Source organism: Phaenicophaeus curvirostris, chromosome 16 (genome assembly GCF_032191515.1).
Source record: "Phaenicophaeus curvirostris isolate KB17595 chromosome 16, BPBGC_Pcur_1.0, whole genome shotgun sequence".
In the NCBI taxonomy this organism is placed as follows: Eukaryota; Metazoa; Chordata; class Aves; order Cuculiformes; family Cuculidae; genus Phaenicophaeus; species Phaenicophaeus curvirostris.
Genome location: NC_091407.1, coordinates 6059230 through 6083802, shown reverse-complemented (window position 1 = coordinate 6083802; position 24573 = coordinate 6059230). Strand labels below are relative to the sequence as shown.

At 38.8% G+C, this 24573-nt stretch overlaps 1 protein-coding gene across 2 annotated transcripts in view; it reads right to left on the bottom strand.

The window, feature by feature from the left end:
- Positions 1–24573, bottom strand: part of SDK1 (sidekick cell adhesion molecule 1) — a 396340-nt gene that overhangs the window by 124026 nt on the left and 247741 nt on the right. For both annotated transcript variants that reach the window (XM_069870517.1, XM_069870518.1), the window contains exons 8-14: positions 23531–23614; positions 17321–17515; positions 15962–16078; positions 15542–15709; positions 13385–13487; positions 12092–12268; positions 3267–3403 (exon numbers count right to left, since the gene is read on the bottom strand). In XM_069870517.1, the coding sequence (XP_069726618.1) occupies positions 3267–3403; positions 12092–12268; positions 13385–13487; positions 15542–15709; positions 15962–16078; positions 17321–17515; positions 23531–23614 (981 nt within the window). The remainder of the gene's footprint in view (positions 1–3266; positions 3404–12091; positions 12269–13384; positions 13488–15541; positions 15710–15961; positions 16079–17320; positions 17516–23530; positions 23615–24573) is intronic.

The window sequence follows — 24573 nt, the reverse complement described above, 5'->3', positions numbered from 1 at the left end:
TTTGAAAATCCTATTTCAAACGAATGTTCACATTCTGGGCTCTGTGTGGGCAGGAATACTTAATGACTGTGTTTCCCTGGAACTGTGTTTTTCAAATTAGATTATAAATTTGCCCTCAAATGTTTAAGGCCATATGTCTCAAGTCACCCACAGACATGGTCTACTGTGAATACTTGTAATTTGAGAATCATTGCACTGTGCCAAATACATTCATTTTAAAAATTAGGTGACTTGGTGACTTAGAGTCGTTCATTATTTCCAGCAATTTATGTGCACGATCTGCCACTGTTTTTTCCTCTAATTAAAAGAAGGTTTTTATATCTCTTTACTGAAATGATATTAATGAAAAGGAGTTCTAATCCATGCCAGGTGGAGTGACACGCCTCTTTCTAATGCAGAGAGTAATTAGTCCCCTGAAATTTACAGTCATTATTTTGAACTCTCTTCTGCTATTTCTCTGAAATAGATACTGTTATTTTACATTTATTTATGGTACATGGTTCAAAAAGTTCAGTGGATTCTAAAGTTATTAGAAAACTATTCAAAGCAAAAAGCCTAAAAAAATTAAACAAAACTGGGCTACATCTTGGCACCTGCAACTGCAAAGCAAAACCTGGGTATTAAAGCTCCACAGAACTAAAAACAACGTCTCCTGTGCAGGTTTGCTCACTGGAAAATAAATCGTAATTCCAATCTCCTTCCCTATCCTTTAAATATACAAATGGAAATGGGGACTGGGACGTTAAGCATATTGCACTGCTGCTGACAGGGGAAGAGTGACAGACACAAGCAGATGAGTTCATGGAGGGCACACGCCAACTCCTTGACAGTTGCTCTTTCTGCAGCACAAACGGGATCAACAGAAAACCTGAAAGGAAATTTTCTTTGAAGAGCAAAGAGCTTCTGCATAGGTGTATCAGACAAAACTATACCTACACAAGATCAAATGTCAGCTTCATTCACAGACACCACTTGGTATGGGGCAGGGAGGGGTGGAACAAAGGAGAGGTGGTGTTTTCCAAAGGAGTAAGAAGTCTGTAGAAACTAAATATTAACCACGTGCTACTGAGACCAAAAATAACTCTAAAAAACAAACACTTCAAGAAAATAAACCCCAAAACAAGACAGTGACAATATGCAGACAGTAAAGTCAGCTTCCTGAACCAAAGTCACTGAAATCATAGAATCACTGTTGACACTGCTCTGCTATTCTGTTGGCAACCGTAAAGCTGAGCAATAATACATGAAATGAGAGAACACAGCAACAGTGGAACATTCAAGGGCTTGGATTTCTCTCTGTCCTACTTCTATGAGTAACCATTTAGACATTGTACATAAAATCAAAGTAAATAAAGATAAAGATGAAAGCTGAAAGGACAGCAAGATCGAGAATGTTTCTAGGAGTTAAGATGCTCGATTCACAACAAATCCAGTCTGTGTTTGGTTTCTGCAGCTGCAAGCTTGCTGAAGTACATATCACCTACAATTTGTGATAATGAGACTCTCTCAGTGGTAGATTGCAATGCCATCAGCCAAAATTATTGGATCTATCACGGAATGTGCAAAGGTCCACAGGACCCCGTGGAGTTGGGAGTCCGCATGACTTCTGGAGAACTATTGTTGATTTTTGCTGAGTTTTCTGCAAATCTCAGTGAAAGAAGTAGAGCACTTTTAAAATGATAACACATTTACCCCATTCCTAAACCAGAACAACTGCAAAGCATCCTTGCTAGAAAGGCACTTGAACTTACAAAATTCTCCTGGCACCGAATGAACTGCCTCCTCTTTTAGTGACTCTTCCTAATCAACACAGTTCAGCGCAGGACCCAAGTGCCTCTGTTCTGCCAGCTCTGTGCTGTCACTATGTAAATGTAGCTCTAGTACCTTTGCATCATGTTCCTAGACTGGGATTTTATTAGCTTGTGTTGTCAAAGCCACTGAGAAACATGAAACATAAGGTAACATCCTTGGGTGAAAGAGCAGGTAAGAAAAAGGAAAAGGGCGGTGACTTGCCTGCAGTGAATAGGAGGGGAAGGAGAGAAAAGTGGTAATGAAAAAAGAAGGTGGTGATAAAAAGACTGAGAGGGGGTGTGAGTACAGACCACTGGATTTTCTGAGTAATTTGTTACAAAAAGATCAGGAGTCTTTGCTTGAAAAGAACTGTTTGAAGGACAACAGTCCTGGGCATGGCTTGGGATTTCTGTAAGGATTAGAAAACTGCACTTTGCTTAACAGATGTCAAGATCATCAGTGCTGGGACCTCCACATCTGAAAAGTTATGCACTCCAGCCTGCAAAGCAAAAGGCTTGTATGTGATCTGAAGCTTAAGTTTCATCTCAAGCTCTCTGTGTGGCAAAACAAAATGCCACTCTCCAGATAATCAGAAATCAGGACTGTTTCACATTCAGTTATACAGTGGCTAATTTCCACATGTCAGAAAAAGTGATGCTCTTAATTTTTTCATCAAGAATCAATTGTTAGGCTTGAATTTCCAGCTCCAAGGGTGATAGAGATTAGAAAGTATTGCCAAGGTGACCGATTTCCATATAACCTCATCTTTCCATCAACTTCTAAAAAGGCATTAGCAATGTCCCTGAATAACCTTGCAAACCGAGAGCCACAAAGGACCAGACACACAGCATGATAAAACTGTGAGAAGTGGAAATTCACAGCGACCAAGTCTGTAACCTATGAAGCTAAGTGTTTGGATATCTTCCAAGCACCCTCAAACAACTACCTAACAGAAGGGGGGAAAATGACTATCTGAGGAAAGCAGAGAAAATAGATGAAAGCATATGCAGATGAGATAGCAGCTCCTATTGACATCCAAGTTTGCTCCTCTGACAGACCATTGTTCCTTATTTCATTAACTGCCTGCAGTTTTCAGGTAAAATTGGAGCTGCAAATACATCAGGATATCTATGAACACAAAGTAAAAAGACAACAATGGGAAGAAATAAATGATGTCTACTGCCATTTTACAGATGTCAAGTCGAAGCACAGTCGTGCCTCAAGTCTGGCTGGCAATGCTGGAGGTGGAACCAAGGCTTTCCGGTATAATAATTCCACTAAGGCCTCTTAACCTGTTTAACTCTTTCAGTGGGCAAATAGTTGAGCATAAAATCCAGGGCCTCCCCCTTCACGCACAGTGTCTCTCATTTAGCAAACAGCAATATTTCATTGGTAGCTCTAGCAAAAGGTGAATCTGAAAGAAGACTGAATAATTAAGAAGAACATGAGATTGAAACATATTTGACTTTACTCACTGTTCTCAGAAAGCTCAACCATGTAGTAGAGAACAGGGCTGTTTCCATCAAAGGGGCGCACCCAGGAGAGCATCACGCTGCGGCTGTATGAGGAATTTAGAGTGGCTAGAAGATTCTGAGGGGAATGAGGCAGCTCACTGTTAAGGAAAAGAGAAAGGGAGAAAAAGCAGCACAGAAAAATCAATCTACATTTCATTCACTTACAGTCTTACAGGCAGTTAAAGGCACACGACATCAGCCTCATATGCTGATAGATATAAAACTATCAGTTGCTATTGTACAACTAAATAAATGAAAGACATCTCTGAATTCTTCAAGATTTTATCCTATTTTGAAAAAAATATGCAGAAAGTTCCAAGGTTAATGCTTAAAACAGCTAATGGAAATGTGGCTAAATGTGGGAAAAAAACAATTTTCACACTGGTTTTGATTGAGACAAGTTGGCTAATAAAATTTCTCTCTCACTTTTTTACTCTTCTTACAGTGATGTCCCAGCAATGTGACAGCAGTAATACATATAAACAGGAGAACACATGGGAGATATGATTTAACATGGAATTTTTCATACTCAAGGAAGCAGAAGACATTGACACTATCCATATAGAGCTACTAATCAAAATTACCATATGTATTCTTAGGCTACAGAACAGCTTGATTTACTCAGGGATTCAGGCTTATCCTGTCATGGGTTGAATCTTTCTTTTCTATAATAAGGATTTTTTTGGAAGCACCCAACTAGAAAATGTGAAAATGCCTGCAGAAACCCCATGGAAATACAAAATGAAGCATTAAAAAACAAAAATAAAACAGCAGCTCAATTAAAACGTGTAATTTCTCCACATAAAGGCAATTTGTGGAAAAAACATTTCATTTGTACTCATTGGCTGAAAGTCAAAGGCTGCATGGTACAGTGAGAAGACTAAATTCTGCTACATCCCTTAAATGCTGATCTGCATTAAGTGAGAAGAGCCCTTTGGCTGTTATATTTGACCCCGATTTCTACTCCTTATCATCCCGGTTCCTAAGGAAGACAAGGACCTCAGACAGTGAAGGAAATGTGATGACCGGTTTTCACCCATTCAATCCACTGCTTCCCCAGGAAGGTAGAGGGTAACCCTCCTGCAACAAGCCCCCTGCTAATCTGCTCTGACCAGAGCAGAAAGCCACAAGGGTACTTCACATGCTTAATTTAAAAATGCAGTAATTTCTGGTTGTAATCTATCATGCTACTGAAGGCTTACAGTTATTTAAAAACCGCAACTCCTTAGCCACCCACAAAAGCAAATACAGACTCTGGCTTTAAGCCAGAACAATAAATATGGCTTGGGTTTGGGTTTCTACAGGAAGATTGAAGAACATATGGAGAGCCAGACAATAGTGGATTATTTTTCTGTTAAAAGTGCGTATGCTTTTGTTTACGTATTTATGATGGTTACACACTGTGGAGTTAGCAACAAAAAAAATAAAGAGGTTGCTGGAAAAGCCAAAGAGTGGCAAGATAAAAAGGACAGATAATGAGACAACCTAAGTGGAAGACACTCACCTGACCACCCCTTTCTAGGCTAAAAGGATTGATGCTTCCTAAGGCTACACCCAGAGACTCAAAGTCTCATCTCATCTCATTTGACTTTAAATGCTTAACCCAATTAGCAGCAGCATCACCCCAGGCTCTTTCTGTAGTAAACATGGAATCACACCTCAGGGTGTGATTCAGATCTTAACTTCATTAAATCACTCACTCAGGATGCCTTGGGTATGAGAAGTTTAGGCTCTCTATGGTCTCACTTAGGTCCAGGCATGCAGCAACCAGGCTCCAGCCTTCTGATGCAACAACAGCTAAGACATGGTCACTTTTGGGCTAGAAGAAACGTCAGGGACAGGACGGACCGTGCACGGACCCAACGGATGCAGATTTTGAACAGAGCATTGCAAAATTCTGGATGAACAAGTTTAGGGAAGAGAAGGATCTGGAAGCAATGTAGGGGGACAGCCTGTGTGCACGGTGAAATGGCAGACTAAGCCTGCGATTTGAGAAGTGTGGATGGGGCTTGGAGATATGGCCATTTACCCAGAGACTACGGGAGCGTGCTACTTAATTTTGAATGAAACATTAAATTATAATAAACATTAAACCTCCACTACAATTCATCATTATGCCTTAAGCAAGCTGGTCAGAAAAGGGGTTTTGTGATTGAGCTGGCAAAGGAAATTACTGAAGGAAAGAGAGTGAAACACCTTGTTGTAACATGGTTCTCAGAAGTCCCAGTCCCCCCCTCATTTATCTCCAGGCCCTGTGGGGAAGAGCTCAGAGATGGGCTGGGGCTTCAGCTTCCTCCAGCAGATGATGCTCACACGGGGAGCAACGCGGGAGGGATGGCTGAGGGGGAGCACATGTAAACTTATCCCCACGTAACTCCTTTTCTGGGAACTAAATAAACACTCCCAGAATACATTAAGACTATTTCCAGGGTGTGCATTTTCTAGTTAATCTTGTTTCACTGTACATTTAGAAGGGTTGAATTAACAGATCCTTTGAGGACAGAGGCTACATGACTAAAAAAGAGATTACAGCTCAGTCTCTTTTTCTTAGGGTACAAGTCTCAGAAGACTTCTGGGGTAGAGGGGACCATTCCCTTTTTCCCTTTTGCACGTTTTTTAAGCACAAATTGAGTTTAAACTTGGGAATTTCTTTTTTCCTTAGGATTTGCGTGTAGTTGATAATTCTATCAGATTGACACAAAATGATTATCAGTCAGCAACATGAAAGGAATGGGCACTTTCTGTTCAGACAGAGATTGAGTAGCAAGAGCTGCAGGAGCCGTACAGTACACCTATCTCCGCTAATATCATATTTTTTAGCCATATGTGTCCACAATGAACAGCAACAGATGGTGCTTACGGATTTAAATCCCTCAAGGCAGGCATAACAAGTGCCTAAGAAACACACCTGGACAGAAATAAATATTTAAAACTACAAAGATACTTCAGCACAGAAGTGTACCTGTCTCTTTGTAGTACACAAAAGCAGAGATTAATAAATAGTAACTCCTACTTTAGCAAGCACTTACACTTTGTCTCCTTCTCATTTGCTACCACATACTGTGTGGAAGAGGTGATAAATGAGACCTGTACCATCATCATGAATATTTGCATTCCCAAAACAGAGAGTTTCTTGTTTTTTTTCATTTAAGAGAATTACTTGTTGCTGCCAACATCCAAGAAACCGTTGCAGAGAATGCTAATTTTAACCCTTCTTCAGGACAAGAAGGACCTCAGACTAGAACTGCTCAGCTTCTGATACACCAAGAAAGTGGATGAGATTTGGGACAATAACACACAGTGCACAGAACAGCCCTTGATCACACACTGGAAGTTTAATTCCAGCATTATTATCTTTCTTTTCTTCACTGAAGCCCCAAACAGGAAATACATGAAGGTTTTTCAATATAGGATATCTTAAGACCTCACTTCTCTAATGCTGGAGAGTTGTATGGAGACAAGTTTTCCATAACTTACTATATATGATAGCACAACACCTATACAAACGCTTTTAAATCTGTAATTAATAAGCCCAGAGTTAATGACATAGCCACCAAGGTGAGCTCAGGGGACTCTGATGAAGCAATTAAAAAAGCAGATTTGCAAGGAGGAACATGAAGCCATCGTGACAATCTAGGAGAGAAATATTAGCTTGTTGCAGATGACACACATTCAAAACACAAACCCTAATGTTTTGAGTCAGATCACCACTGCCAGAGGGCAGCTGAAAAATTCACTCAGCAAACACATGAAGTGTTTTATAAAATTAGTGAAAAGCAGACTATTTGCTGAGTGAAATAAAACAGACATGCTTTGGAGGGATTTCTGGAAAAATGGTCCAATTGCAGATAATTAGAGGGATGGTGACCAAAGAGGGGAATACTAAAAAGGCAAGGGAGATGAAACAAGTTTTCTTGTCAGCGAATAAAAAGCCCCGCTCCTATTTCACAAACTATTTCCTAAATCAGGTCCACCACACAGGTTTTACTCAGGAGCAGGTGGTTGATCTGCTAGACCTGATAAAGTAGTAAGAAGTTGAGGCAGGAAGCCTAACAAAGCACTCAGCCCTGATGGCTTTGCTCAAAAGAGTTTATAATCTTTTAAATTAAGAAACATGCCATCTGTTGCTAAGGTCTTTCCAGTTTCTTTTGCAAAAGAATCCTTTCCAATTTATAAATGTGGGAAGGACTCTTGCAAGGCATCCATGAGTTGTGAGGCTTTGTATTTCTCATAGGACTATAACGAGGTGGATTCTTGAAATTAAAGGTTTGCCAAGTCCCAGAATGCGCAGATTTATTTTTCATTTCATTTTGGTGGTCAGCACAATCTCAAATCTACTGACAATTTGGGAAAGGCTTTTGATTTTTATGCTTTCTTTTTACTAAAACCATCTATTTTTCTCCTATACCTTCAACGATGAACAGACAACTATATTTCTGAGTGGATTTCTGGGTGGTACTTCTCTTTTGAGTATCAAGTGCATTTAGACTCAGCAGTGAACCTTATTTCTTGGATGACATCTCAATAATGAGCTTAGAAAAGTAAATATGAGCTTTCTTTCTAGTGAGGAAAGAATAATATATTTTCAAGGTTGACATCCTTCCTGTTTTCACTCCCTGCAGAAAGACAAAGAGATGGGCTATTGGAACTGAGGGATATGGGATCCAGATGAAGATAAGCTTGTAATGAAACATCACTTTGATTTGTTACTCTGTCTTACTGGTTTTATTTTTAGTAACTGAGTTACATTTTTAATGGGATATACTGGGAAGAAGTTGGAAGAAGCAGCAATTACAAATACTCTAGTACAAAGAGTATCAAAATTCATATATAAATAATTGACAAAGGCAACCCTGTGCATTCTTGGCAACCCACTGGGTTTTATTTTAAGTGGTTAGCTCCCCTCTCCTGCTTCTGAGGAAGACAGAACAATAATGATTTTTTTTTTTCGGGTGGAAGAGAACTGAAAGAAGATGAACTTGCTGCCAGGAATAAATTGTCTATTTTTGTATTACATTGTCCTCCCCACATTTTTGCATAGAGAAAGAGCCTGAAAGATTTTACTATATGTTGTGACATAACAGAAGCTTGCACAGGGCTTTGATTTTCCAACAATGCAGCATTACCATACTTTTCAGTCACATTCATACAATAAAGAGATTCTTCAGCACTGACTGCAGACAGGCTGATACTGAGCAGCAGGTATCATCAGGCATAGATAGTGGCAATTCTGCATATTTTATATGTACTGAGAAACCTCAGGATACTTTGAGCGAGAATTGGCACAGTTTTCCATCAGGTGAATGATATATTGTGATAACTCAGCTTATGCAGCTTTAGGAACAAGCGTTTTTCTTCTGTATGTATTTCAGTATGGTATTTACAGGACTATAAAAGTAAGCAAAATGAGGCTAGGAAGTTTCATAACATGCAATTATTTTCAGGATCAAATCCTACGGCTTGGAGGAATGCAAGAGAAGTACAAGTTTCATCAAAAGACCCACAAATGTTTCTCTATTTGCAGTTGAGAAGCTCTGCTAGGAGAAAGAAAAAGTAAGTAAAAAAATAAAATCTATCTCTTGCAGAACAGAAACATCACTCGCAAACGGTTTACCTCGTGGAAATCAAATCAAGTGATGTACATGAAGAATAAACACATTTAGAGGGAAGATGAATGAAAAGAGTACCTTGACTAGCAATTAGTTTATGTGCCCAAGTACCATCAGTGCAAAATTGATGAGCAAGGTAACCTTTGGCTGCACTTTAGCAAGTTCTTCATTAGTTTTCTGGCTTTCCTTTTCAAATATTTTATTTCTTCATAGACATGCTGAGAAAAGCATCCTGCTTGCACCTCCAAAGTACACCATGCTGGGCTATCAACGTATGTTCTTCTGGGGAGAAGTCTTTTTTTCCCTAAGCCCGTCTTCCAACAAGGGAAGACAAAGGAAGAAGTTTTCCTTCCTTCTTGTCACGGATTACAAAACCAGATCATTCAGAGATTAAATAACGGAAGGTCACCCTGAAGGTCAGTGGTTTTGAATTGAATCAGTTTGAATAGAAAGCAGTAACAAACTTATTTGTGCCTTTGGAAACTTCTCTCATTCCTAGAGGTGGAGGAGAGACACGGTGGCTCCTGGGGGAAAAAAGGTGGTGAGACAATTGGAGTTGTCAGATAAAGCCAGGTAGGCTACGATATTATCTGTTGGGAGACTGCTCCAGTCTTGTAATTCGTTGAGAGGCCTCCTCTGAACATTTGTCTGACATTAGTGCTACTCAAGGCACTGAAGTGTAAGTGCTCATCGATGGAAATGTACATGCCCTGTTTGTTAATGTTCTGCACAGGAGAATTATCTGGGAGAACAGGGAATGCTATAGATCTGTCATTCGTATACGAGCTAGAATTTAATTTAAGCTTTACTTCAGACATTTCCTTTCCACAAATTTTCTTCTTCATTTCACTTCTGTTGCATCATGTATCTCTATTTCTCCCAGATTTGAGCTGCTGAGCCAAATGATAATGATGAAAGCTGCAAAGGAATGCAATGATTTGGGGTGTTATTGCACTACGTGCAGCACTACTCTGAAATAAAACGTCACAATTCAAGGTATGATTGAGTGACTTATCAGTAACTGAAGTCCTCTAAAAGAGTGGGTCTGATATATTTCTTTAATACCACTAGGAAAAACAGGTGATGAGCAACAGAACTCTGAAGGAAGTGGAGATATGGAATTAAGAGCCAGTCCCAGTGCATGGAGAGACAGCCAACACAACTGGAACAAACTGGGGTGCAAGAAATGCAGCCTTACCAACACAGACAAGATGTGCCTCTCCCAGCTAACTTCTAGGCTGGTTTTTCTAGAGCATTAACCCATTCCTCCCTGGTCAACAGGTAACTGCAAGTGAATACGTCTGCTATGCCGTACTGGGTTGCATATGGCATCTTTTGCTATTTAGGATTAAGAAACGGTCAGACTGCTCAAGTGTTCAGCACATATTTATAGCTTTGCTTCTAAGTCCAAGTTTTAACATTCTTTCCAGTCTTTACTCCATAATTTTCTGCCCTCCATTCAAAAAGTGCCTCAGAGAAAAGCAAGTATGGTTATATAGCAGCAATATATTTTTGAATTGTCTTCTGCTCTTGGATTCAAACCAGCAGTAAAATGCACTTTGAGAGGAGAGCTGAGGAGTGCTTAATTAGAGAAAGAATGTATGACCGTTCTCTGAAAATGGGCATCTCATCTAGCCTTGGCACTGTCAGAACAATGCTGTATCAAACAGCCCTATGCATAGCAAATCTCGGAGGTTAACTTATTACACTGCCAACAGCAGAAGTTGCCATCTTCTCGGAGACATCAGGCATGACCAGCAGAAACAGATGCAATTTTAGTTAAATTAAAGCATGCGGCACTACTCAAGAAAAAAAATAAAAAAGAAAAACCCTACATAAAACATAACCTTCTTATTCATTTGATCTACTCCAAACATGTACCAAAACCACAGCTGTTGCTTTTAGTAATAAAAAGAAAATGGAGTGCACTTCACCCCAGTGGAATGACAGAAATAGAAAATATGGCACCCTGTAATGATATTTTTATAATCCTTTTTGCAGAACGGAACTGCACTTTAGCCATTTTCTTGTTTTTATTCTTAAAGATCTTTAGGAATAAAAGGCATACGTAAAAATAGTTTTCCCCAGAAAAACTACATATAAAGAAAATATAAGAATAAATAATGCCTGTCCAGGGAGCAGCTATTCTGATACAGATTTAAGAGAAAAAAATATTGAAAGGGGGAAAACTTTTTCCTATAACTTGGCATCACAGTACAGCAGCTTTACGGAAAAGCCCTACAGGATGGGATGAAGGAAAGATTCAGGTTGGAAGGGACTTGAGGAGGTCTCTGGTCCAAACTCCCACTCAAAGCAGTGCCAGCCATGAGATTGGACCAGTTTATCCAGTCTAGTCTTGAAAACTGGAGACAGGATTCCAGATGTAGACCCATAAGCATCAAATAAAAGTGGGTAATCATGTCCATCAATCTACTGTGCTTATGTTAATATGGCCAAGGATGCTGTTAGCCTTTTCTGTTGCCAAGGCACACAGATGGCTCATGTTCAGCTGCTGCCTACCAAGATCCCCAGGTTCTTTGCAGCAGAACTCCTACTGCCAGTCAGTGCACAGACTGTGTTACTGCCAAAGGTTATTCCTCCCCAGATGCAGATGTTGCATTTGTCCATACTGAATTTCATAAGGTTCCTGTTGGCCCATTTCTCAGCCTATCTAAGTTTCTCTGAGTGCTGGCACAGTATCTCAACTGTCCCTCAGCCATTGTGTGCCACCTGCAAGTTGATAAGCGTACAGTCCTCCAACACCTCCTTTCGATCACTGATAAAGATGTTGAGCAGGACATATCCAATTAGATTCCCCCACAGCAGTCCACTTGTTACTGGCTTCAGGTGAACTACAGCTGCTTAATCGTTATCCCCTGAGTTTAATCATCTAAACAGATGGACATATACACATGGTGATTCAGAGAGATGCAGGTACTTGAAAGTAACTTCCGAGGCTCCAGTTACTTAGAAGTCCAAGCAGCATGGCCGCATGCAAGAGGGAGGACTTTTCAAGGCAATTTAATTAGGGATGAGCTGGCCTTCATTTTCCCTAAAATAAACCACACCAAAATTCAAACTCACAGACTCCTCAGATCTCCTAAAAGGAAACACTAGAAAAAATGCCCAAGGGTATCTGAAATCAAACATATTGTATATTTAAGATGGAACACTCACATCACTTCTAGTCGAGCTACTCTGGAGTCGTTTCCTCCAAAAGAAATGACCTCACAGGTATAGTCTCCAATGTCACCTGACCACGTCTGGCTGATGAGGAGGGTCCCATCTTTCTCTACTGTGATCCTGGAACTGCTGGACGGATTTATTACAACATTGTCTTTCTTCCAAACATACCTGAGAATTACAGTGATTCAGTTAATAATTACTCACAAGAAGTTCAAAACAGACTTATTAGAACTGTGCTGTGAGATATCAGCTTCTGAAACCACATGTTAAAAAGGACAGGCCCCTACAGTTACTTTCAGGAACGGTGACTTTTACAAATTTTAGTTCTAGATCAGTGATCAGAATGAGCAATGTAGTTGCATCCAAGTTACTACATATTTTAATAAACAATGCTATATATTTTACATGGAAAAGGTGAAGTACTCCCAGTTTGAAAGTCCACCTTTAGCAGCATTTTAAAATTGAACATCATACTCTAAAGTTAATAGCCGAGATATTGGTCCATCTGTGCTAAGACCATAAGAGCTTTAGACTACCACAATCGGTAACATCTTAAACTGCTGTGACAAGGTTTACTAGAGCTATTATGTTAAAACACACACATATCAACTTGTCAGAGACACGCGTAGCCCACGGTCTTGCAGTTAAGCACGGAATTTGCATTTCTCTTTCCAAAATTCTTCCAGCAGTTCCCTCTTCTATCACCCTCCAAAGCTGATCCTTGCATTTTCTCTCATTTGTCTTGCTTTCAGACTACATGAATTTTCATGGTAAATTTATTTTAAAATGGTGAGCTTCATCTAAATGCTCCACTGCAAATTTTAATAGTTCAGACAAAGTCTGTTTTCCTTTACACAGTTAAAGCAGAATATAGCACCTAGTTATTGAGTTGTTTCTAAGAACATGAGCATCTCTTGTGTTGCTTTCATGCACCCCAGCGTAAACACTTTTGAAATCCTATTCCTTCTCTTTGGCTTTTACTTTCATTAAGTATCAGCTTCTGACAAGTTGGTTTTATTGATAGTGTATTAACCTTGACAGTAAAATCATGGAAGGCTGTATTGAAGTCATGAAGTGGAACACAGCTTATTGTAAATAATACATAAGGCTGAAATGGAAGAGGGGATTTATATGATTAATGATACAGTGTACAAGCTTATAATGCAGTAATCAGGGGTCCGGTGTCAAAATTGGGGGTCCTGAAACTTTTCACCTAATGCTATTCAGATAGCTTATAAAATTAAACTCGGATAAACCACACAAACAAGAACTGACACCACCAACCTGATTGAAATTCTAGGATCATGAGTCGCTTCACATTGCAGAGCGGCTGTGGTTCCTTTGATCACAGTGCTGTCCTCAGGAGGGTGAACAATGGAAGTACGATCTGAAAGGAGCACAAAGCATAGTTCAGGAGAAATTACAGCATTTTGACTTGGGTATTCACTCAAAGAATGGGCAACTGAACATCTGTCATTCAAAGCAAGCAGGCCATTCCTCTTCAAGTCTTGGCTTTGAAGGCTCCCCTCCCTCTCATGTCATTGTGTCAAGAAGAGGTCATATGCTGTGGCATGCAGAGAAGCAAAAGCAGCAGAGGGCATGAATCTGAGTTGGCAGTGATCTGAGTGGGAAGAGTGCTAAAGCTCTACTAACTCTCACTAGCCTTGTGGGAAGCATCTACAGTAACTCCCTAAAGTCATAAGATAGCAAGTAAGTTTGTCATGTGTTATGAATGAAATCAAACATACATTTAGTCTGGGAACAAGACACACTGGAGCAGGGAAAATAAAAACAAGCCCAAAGAAAATCTGTGCAAAGAAAAAGAGAAAAATATCCAGAAAATGGAAAACTTAAATGGCACCCTACAATTATCAAATCCAGGAAAGAGGTTAAAGGAGGAGGAGCTTCCAGTAGTCTGAATTTTCCATATAAGAAAGATATACTGTTTACTCAAATGTTTCAAAACATCTTTATTCAAGCACCTCCTGGAGACCCAGAACACAATAACTGCTGTAACTACAGCAACCAGATCTGGTATGAAAGATCTCTATTATGCTTTACACACAGAGCAACTGCAGATAGCATCAGCTGAAGCAGGTAGACAGCTAGGATGAGTATAGAAGATATGTGGATAATGTTAATCAGTCCCAAATCCTTACCGAGATAATCAGCGTCTACAGAGATCTCTCATACATGCACAAGAAGGAATCAGCAGTAAAATTACAAGCTAATTCTAATAGAGTGGGATTTTTAGCATTATTCCCAATGTACCTATGTATGTTTTCTAGCTTTATAATGGTGCTGTTGCTACACCAATATTGGGTTATAGCCACTTCTCTTTTCCTTCTTCAATACAGTACAGCGAATAGGAACTATCTTTAATGCGTACAAAAAACATGCCTTTGAGAATTAATCTCAAGGGTCTCCTTTACCTGATCCATACACTTGGATATCATTCAGTTTAAAACACCTTGATATGTATACCAGATCTATACTGTCAATAAGACATTACTATGATGGCCATATGACACAAATACATTACCAGTACCACTTTCAGGTATTCCCAAATTCAAAAGAAAAATGCAGCCGATATAACCTGCACGTTTTGGAGAATAACAAATGTCAACTATGCACCACACGTCAGCAGCCTGATCAGTACTTCACATACAGGAAAGGAGAGAGGGCCACAACACTTCTGTATTTATCACCATCACCTTCATTGTTTTTAATTACTTTTAGTCCTGGCTCACAGATCATTATTTCCTACCTCTAGCAGCAAAAAACCACATTCCATTTAAACTCAGCTCACTTAGGAGTAGCACAGGTGAAGCTGATGGATCAGACTCTCTACCCCAACAGAGAAAAAGAAAAAGTAGAGATCAGGGGCAAATGGTGAAGGACAAAATCATTTGATGGGTTGCGCTGTGCCATGCCAATCAGTAGCATGAGAGAGTTGCTGAAGTCTGTTGTACTTTGGTTTGGCTTCCAACAGTGCCCAGGGCCACAAAGAAACACAAAGCTCTAAGGAAAATCGTATCTATTGTAACTGTGGCCACAGCCGTGGTAACAGCATGGGCTGTTCTATACTGCCTGCAGACTCCTGGAGGCAGAAACCAACTGCAAATAGCCAGCTCTACAAGTTAAAAGGTCTGATTTGCAATGCAAGATTCACCAGGCAGAACCTAAGTAAATTGTAATTGTGATTGAAGCTCTATTTAAATACACTTCCTTTCACAAAATAAAAGTTTATATGCATAATTTTACAAACAAAAAGGATATTTGAGATCGCTTTCCTAAAATAGATACATTATTCCTATTAAATCATACAAGTATCTCTATTAACTAGAAAAGCATAATTACTTATGAAAATTTCCTGAGCATATAACAAAACCTGATTAATACTTGATTAAAGCCAGACTTTAAACAAAGCATTATCCTTACTCCACACTGTCAGCATCACAAAAGCATTCAGAGCTCCTTCAGAGTTGACTGCACAGCAAGTGTAATTGCCAGCATCCTGAAGGAAAACGGGCATTATCTGGAGCCCTCCAGACTCAAGAAGAATGAACCGAGGAATCTGAACTGAGCCACTGGCTAAGACCTGGTCTCCTGAAACACAGAAAGGAAAAGCAGCGTGATTAGTGTCACATAGACTGCACGTATTAAGCCCTGCAATTTTGGTTCTTCCAAAACACTGTTAAAACCCATCAAGGCCACTGGCTCACACCAGCTGCACAACAAACCCCATCTCACAGAACCAGAGAAATAAAGATATATATGTTAAATAGATCTACAGAATCTCAGTAACAGGAATGGATAAGAAAATGTGGATTAAAGTTTTACTGCTTAATAGTTGGTTACCTTTCTTCCATGAGATGGCAGGTTTTGGAGCTCCTGAAACTTCACAGTTTAGCACTGCAGTCATCCCCTCTGTAACAGTGGCATCCTCTGGAGGCTGTATAAACGCTGGTTTAATGTCTAGAATCAAAAATGTGAAAAACAGAATGCATCAGCTATCAGAAAAATCTTTTACCTTTTCTCAGGGACTTCTTTACATCCCATTTTATAGAGCTGATCATGGAGAAGGACATGACAATAATACATGAAAACCTTTCAGGAGCGACTGTAACCTTTCATTATTCATCTCCTAGGAATTGCCTAACACAGTTTATTACCTATATGGAAAATAAAAATCTATCAATGCTTGTACATTTACAAGTAAGATGGCTTACAGAAAAAGCAAGATAAAGCTCAAAAATGAGTGTTTGGGGGGAAGTTGAGAAATCTAGATAAACAAAAACTATTTTCTTTCACCTTCATAACAGAGTTCTTTAAGATGAAAAGTAACTTGAGAAGGGCATTAACTTTGAAACTTAAATGACAACAAAAAGCGTAGAACCTAAGTCTCATCCAAGATAATTTCCAAGTTTCTTTCTCTCTTATTTTCCCCCAATCATACTGTATTAAATTTTTTCCAGCAGTTTACTAGATATATATTGAACTGGGGCTGATTTCCAACGCCAGTAGGAATTCCAGTCAGTAAGTGTAAACTGCTCTCGGGCTACAAATCGGCTTGCTGAAGATGAGAGACAGCATTACAGAAATGCCTGTTAATAAGTGCTTTTAAAAGAGACTACCAGGATTCATAATTCTTCCACAGAGAAGAGAGTACTTCATTAAGAAAACCATTTAATCAGACTTTTCGGCCAAAAAAAAAAAAGACATTTAATTTGAACTTTCTTTCCTCCACTAAATATAGTTGTAGACAAAAGGCAGATAAAATGATACCATGCACAACCATAGTAGCTCAAATTCAAAACAGAATTACATTACAGTAACTTATTCTTTAGTTATTAATTAGTTCTCTAACTACATTACAGAAATAAATTATTTAAATATAAATGAATGATAAAAATATTTCACAATTAACCTTAACCTTTCTTTTTTTTTTTTTTTTTTCTTTCACTAAATTCTCCTTTTGTACCATGAAACAGGAGAGTTCACCTCAAGCCCCTCAGATCATGGAAAGTCTTTCTCCAGGCTTCAGCAGACCATTTTCAGGTCACAGAGGGCATTTTGAGGTACTACATATAACTGGGACAGTTACGGTTGATGAAATTCAAGGTTCTGAGAGTCAAGCTAAACAAGAACAGAGTGGCGGAGAAATCTACAGAAACAACAAGAAAACTCATTGCTCTCTTATCACAGCTCCTTACTCACTAGTCACATCCAGGTAGGTGTAGGTCTGTATCTCCCCGGCTTTATTACTAGCAAAACACTGGAAGATTCCAGCATCCTGAGGACGCAGCGCATGGATCCGCAGCCCACCACTCAGCAGCACTTTGTAGCGGGGGTTCTCCAGCTTGCTGAGGGGAACGGAGTCCTTATACCAGATCAGGGTGGGAATGGGAACACCTATAAAAGAAAGAAGAATCTCACTATTGGTCTTCACAAAACATGTTTCAGGTAGTCAAAATACACAGCACTGTTATGGTCATATCGCTGGTTTCCCATCCTTTCACACCAATTATTTATATTTACAAGCTGCTTTAGATAAATGGAGGCTGCATCTTACATTATCAGTGGTAATAATACACTGCAGAACATGTGGGAATAAAACCAGCACACAGTGAAAGGGGAAATGTTGAGAAAACATGTTATCAAATTACTTTCTTTACCCAATCATATTTCATGCTACTACAAAATAAGATTTACAGCAATTTCACGTTGAAATCCAGAATCAAGCTACTTAAACAGCAGCAGTGTGGCAATACAGCAAGTCTATTAAACTGTTCCATCCCAAATAAGATTCTTCCGTGCTCCTATAGCTAAGACATCAAAATAAAAAGGAAATGGCAAGTTGCAAGTAAAAATGAAGCGCTCACATGGATGTATTCGAGTCCTAATCTGGCAGCTTAGTTTGAGCTGCTGTACAAACAAGTTGCCAACAATAAGCTAGCATTAAGTTACTATTATTTTTTATTAAATTATTATTTTTTTTTACTTCTCAAGCTTCACCTGTTATTTGAAAAATGCAGACAACAGGAGAAACAAAACCCCTACCCTAGATCTAACTTACAGTCCTACATATTCCTTTTCTCTTTCATGTGCGTGTTCTACAAACCCTGACACAGTTATTTCACACACATTTTTGCTGCGATCGCATCCCAGTCAGGTGACATGAAGTAGCTGTAAATGTAGTATATAAAAATAGTGTAGAATTCTCTTTTCTTCAAGAGATGCCAGGGCCCTAGAACAGTCATACACAGATGCTCCTGTCCCGCTCCTCATATCCAACAATGTTTTATCCTTATATCCCAGAAATCCCTCACTGATCAAATGCTGAAGGCCTTATACAGGGATCTGAATTGAAGCAGATATTTTATTAAGTGATTGGATAATCACAGGATCACAAGGGTATCAAGCTGATTTAAGTTATCTCAGCCCTAAACATGGCATTTTCATAATTGGTAGCTCTTTTTGAGTACGTATCACTTAAAACCTCAGCGCTTCACATTCCCTAGTAATAAGGTAAAGAACTATAGATTTAAATTCATGGGTGAATGAAATTTGCCCAAACAAGGAGAAGGAGGGTCTCACAGAAGGATTAAGGGTGGGACGTCACTGATGAATGGAACATCTTCAGATAATGAATTTCACTGCAACGTTGGCAATGACTTAAGGTTCCCAGAGCAAAAGTGCTACAGGAAGATCTATATTATCATAATTATCATGTTAAAAATCCCAAAGATAAATACTATTGTACTATACTTCCATTCATATCTTCTCTCACTGTACTTATTCTCTTTATAAAACCCAAAGCTATATAAACCTCTGGAAAGAATGTACAAACAACGTATGGAATGATTGAAAAACAACATTCAATTGCTGCTGTTACTTTTACAAACATGTATCATTTACTCCAATCACCTTAGATGCTTTTGTTCTGCTGATAAAATAAAATGTACTCATAATCTAGAAGGTAATCATCTCAGGAAGAAATCCTCTATGTAGAGTGCATTGTCTGACAGAGAATAAACGCAGTGTAGTAGCTTGCAATAGGCATAATTTAAATTTCATACAACAGCCCATATACAGAATTAGTGTAAATTTCAATGTTCAGAATTCTCGGTGAGAGTGTTATTCATCTCTTGAAAATCCTCCTGGGCAAATACAAATTATCACTGAGTAATGAAGAAACAGATGATGCAAAATGGAATAGTTCTGCTGATACTGAGAAGCCTGGAAATGATTTCAAGTTTAAATAATAGCAACTCCATTTTCCTACACATTAGACTTGATATGCATCTAGGAAATAATGAAACCCTGTTTTCAGTACACTCAAACCTTTAACGTTGGTGTCATTCCGTTAATCCCATTCTACTAACAGTATTAGCAAACTTTCTAATCCTATAATCGCTGTGAAATACACCTTCCTATCACCGACTCAGCTGACAAACTGAATATTACCATCTCTATTTTTCTACATTTCGGTTACGGATATCTTCCTCTACTCAAAGTTTGAGTCTGAATAATAGGATCTTATCGAAGCACTCTGATGCCTGTCAGCAGCATTCATTTGGGCTTTAGTGATCTTGCCAGAGAGATTTGTCTTCCAAGTTGTACACATTTTCTTTTATCGTTTTGCTACGTCTTTGGCTATAAAAATGGTTAAATCCAGCTTGTTTTCTTCTCTCTCTTTCTACCCCACAGCCTTCCCTCTCCCCACACCCCCAAATGAATTTTACTTCTTTTTCTCTCTAAACACGGTGAAAAAAATGATGAACAGAAGAAAACACTTTAAAGACCTTTTGGGCTGCAGCTTTCCAGGGAGTACCAGTCCTGCCTTACTGTTTGAAAGATAACAGAGTGGCCTAAAAGACTAGTAATGATAAATAAAACAAGCTTATTTCTCTGCACGTATGCAGCACTATTCATTTTTCACAGACAAATTAGTCTAGTGTTATGGAGGAGAAGGGAGGGCAGGAGACAGACTCTGGTTCTGGCTTCACCACTTTCTGTGTAACCTTGGGCAAATAATTTATGCAATCTGAGGCTCCAGTTCCCCATCTGTGGAACAGATGCTTGACTCTTTGCCAAATTTAACTTACTTAAGAACCTGGATAAAAGACTTGAAATATTCACTGTCATTTTTGTTATTTTTTTTTTTTATAGCCTTCTCCAGGTCCCAGTGGGCTGCTGGGGAATCCCAAAAGCATCCTTCCATCTACTTGTCTAAACAGGTAGAACTAAACTCCAATTAAGTGCAGTCCCCAGACACCATCACTACTGTCTGCAGCTCTAAACTTCCTATAAGCAAATAAGAAAAAGCATTTAAAGGAAACCCATTGAAAATGCAGGCAGCATCGGCGACTGCTGAAAGATATACAGCAGAGCACGGTTACTGCGCAGTCTGAAACTCCGTTACAGGGAAGTATAAAGCTAGTCTGTGCAAGTTCCAATTTTATTTACAGTTAATCTCTGCTTATACTGCGAAATTAATCTGTCTCTCACACATTCAAAGTGCACCAAGACTTGGCAAATGGGCTTTATGCACAGAACTTGACAGGGCTGCAGGAAATGCAATCTGTCTTCCTATTTGTAGCAAAGGTACAGGGCAGTTTTGCAGTTCCCCCAGTGCTTTATTCTAGCTCCTAGCTTGGAGCAGGAAGACAGCAACCTTCACTTACCCTCTCTTTGAATGCTGGCAATTGCCAGATTTGTGCAATAACGGATCAAATTTACTCTATGTTCTATACTAACACCTGCCTCTTTCAAGTCTATGTTATATATACTCAGCAAAATAATCCATGTGAAGATAGGTTTCCATGCTCCTGTATGACATTCATCAGCAAATTAGATGTGCACCGGAAGAGTTCAGCAGAAATAAATTATTTTCTCTAGTAAAGGTTCCCATATCTCCAATAAAGCCTCATCTACTGAGAATGGTTATGATTGCCCTATTAATCCCCTTAGGAGCTATACTGCTCAAAGGAAGAGCCAGGGTGGAAGAATGAGTTACAAGTCAACAACTTCTCTCAGTGATTCTTCCAAGTTTCAGGTTTGCTTTCGTTTTTTGTTTTTCTTTTTTAGTAATTTTTGAAAAACATTTGAGACAGCAGATAGGGGTTTTTTTTTTTAAGTGACAGTGAGACAGTCCGGAGATTTGTCAAATAGTTCTGTAGGATTGAAACATTTTTTTTAATCCAATTTCTCTAATGGTGCAACACTTACTTTTAATTCTGCTACTTAAAAATCTTCTCCAATAAAAAAAGCCAATATGTTTGTCACACCACATGCTGAAACAAAGTTGGTGGCATGTGGCCAGGATAAATGTCTATCTAGTCACTTTTCTTGCCTTTGAAATTGTCTTGTCTTGGATGCTTAGGCACAAAATGCAAGAACAGCCCAAGGACAAAACGCTATTTCCACCTTCTCAGCTTCAGTAACCTGTGCTTTAGCTATTTCCTGCGCCAGAGGTTGCAAACACCCAGCTCTATTTAATACTCCTTACTGGATTTTTGTTCCATAACTTTTGTTTGGTTTCCTAAATTATTTTTATTTCTGATCTTAACTACTGCCTGGACCGAGGACCTCCACAGTTTTCATGAAAAAGTACTCTCTTGCATTTACCAAACATCTCCTAACTGAAAATTTAGCTGGGTGTCTCCTCTACTTCTTGCACTGAGGATACAGAACCAGCTTCTACTCACTTTCCCATATGGCACCTGCCATTCCACGATCTCTTTCACCAAGTGTTCCAGTCAATTTAATTTTTCATTATTCAAAAACTATGGTAGACCTCTCATTATTCCATTTCTACTTTTTTTTGGTACCTTTTCCAGTTTTTCTACATCCCTTTCTTCAACAGAGTGATTAGAATTGTGTGAAGTATTTGAGACGTGGGTACTGCCCCAGGGATTCATACAGTGGCATTCTCTTATTTTTTTCTCTATTCTTTTCTTCCTAGTTCCAAATATTTTGAGCCATGTCTTGGCACTGAACTGGTATTTTCAGAAGACATACCTTTTCTGCATAGTAATGAATAATTTAATCTCTGTCAATAATTTTGCCTGTCAGTTTATTGTCCAGTCGGTTCAAGTCTTCAGAACCTTCTGTGACTCTTGCAGCCAGTTTTAATGTTGGCTATCTTGAATAATTTTATACAATCAGCAAATACTATCACCTTACTATTCACACTCTTTTCCAGGACATTTCTGAGTCTGTTGAATAGCACAGGTTCCAGAAGAGATTCCTGGAGAACTCCACTGGCAGCAGATCCTGCTGTGTTTCTTTTAAAAAGCTATTAATTAACAACAAGAACTCATCTCTTATAAGCTGATCATTTCATTTCCATAACATCCTTTTCATAAGAGACCTAATCAAGGGCTTCTGAAATTCCAAATCAACCAGAGCACCCTTGCACATATTTGTTTATCGCACAAACATATTTGCAAAGCTTCCCTCAAAAAAGCAGTGTTGACTCTTTCCTACATAGAGCATATAAAAAAAATGCTTAAATCATAGTGGAAATAGTATAATCATGCAATAAAGAATCTCTTCATTGGCTCTGCCCTTGAGAAATAAACCATTCAAAGAAGCTGTTGGTTAGGGTTGGGTGTTTTTTTAATCAAGGTTGTTTACTTTTTACCTAAGGATCTCATGGAATTTTTATATGAACTGCTTGTTAAACTCAGCACTAGGAAAGTGAGGTGACAAAAAGTTCAGTCACTTGCCAAAGCCATGTAGCAATTTGGTGACACAGACAGACTGGCTCTAATCACAAGACTACGATGCCTCCCATCTTTCTGGAGAGCTGAAATAGGAGGTGCTCCTACTTTCTTTGGAACTAAAACTTAAAAACCGTTGTGGTTTGAGTGGAATTCTAAACATTTGAAGCCTGTTATGTTATTAAAACACCTGTCAATTAAAAGCCGCCTCTAATAGTTCTCCTGCAGAATTCTTAACTTCACTTAAATGTCAAGAGTTACTGACATTTCTATTCAGTATAAAAGATCCATAATTTTTAGAAAAAAAGGACATCTGAAATTTAAAAAATATTGACTGCATTGCAAATGATGGCTTCCAAACCCACAATTTCACCTCAGCTACTCTTCAGGCTCAACACAGCAATGTCTGTTGTACAGCAACAACTATGAAGCAAAGCCAGGGCTACCAGAGGCAAAGAAAGGGAAGGTGCCCTGCCTGCCCTACTGACAAACATAAACGTGCTGGCATTATTTGTATCTAAAATAAACTACAAGGACTGCACTGCACAGTTTTCCAAGGGCAAAGGCCACCCCTCTACCTTGTACACGCATCCGTGATAGCCAGTAATAATGCAAAACATTTAAAGTTGATACAAGATGCTTTTTCCAGTACAGGGTATACATAAATCTTTCATCCAAGTTGGAACACATCTGCACTCACCCATTGCCTGGCAGAGGATGTCCACATCCTTCTCCATTTCAGCCAAAATCACGCTCTCGGGCTCAGCCGTAAAATATGGTGGTTCTTTCAAAAGGGGAAAAGAAACACAATTAAACAAACAAAGCCACAGCAAAGTGAAAAATAGGTGTTGATTTAAAGATACTAACCATGTAACACCTCTACATGCATTTCATAGCGTGTTACAGACTAGTTTGTCTAAGTGCGTCTCTATTTGGAGCCACTTTATTTTGGTAATAAAAGCATCATAAAGAAGCCAAGAATATTTTGCTATTCTGACTATGAATTCCAAAGGGTCAAGTCAATGTAAGCCACAACTTAGGGGCTTGCACTGCAAATTAATACTCAAAGCAGGGGCAACTTTTAATTTTATAGGTTTGAATCATGGAACATTTAAATTCATCTTTCAGAAGGGCCCTCCCGAGAGGTTTATAAAGGTTTATATTTACAACATAGCCTTTTATAGGATAATTTACTTCAGTATCTAAACTAAATTCCACCTCGTGAAGGCATGAAGCATGCCAAATAAAGTGCCATAGCATGTCAGAGTGCCAGTATCAGACAGCAGCATAATTAAAAAAAAATAATCTTCTCAACTGCTTTATTTCTTGAAAGTAAACAGATTTGATGCTTTAATTGAAGTTATAGTAACAATCATAAAAGTCCACACTTTATCATTAAGACTAAAGAAAAGATATTAGACATTTAATTAAACAAAGACAAGATTCCAGAAATTGTAGAGTAAGCTGTCATGCAACTCTTTCTTCTACGCAGCATAAAATTGAAGAGCATCGAGTCAAAGTCCCACAGGCATTAAGGTTGCAGTGATTATCGTGGTAACTGAAAACTGTCATAGTCTGTTCAATGCAATTATCATCTGAGTACTGTTTTTAGAAGCATTTTATTTGATTATAACTAGAGTTCTACTGTAGCATAGACAAATTCACTGCTAAGGTTTAGAAATACAGAAAAGGCAATATAAGTAATTTGTGAGAACAAGTTAACTTGTATTTTTACTTTAAGGA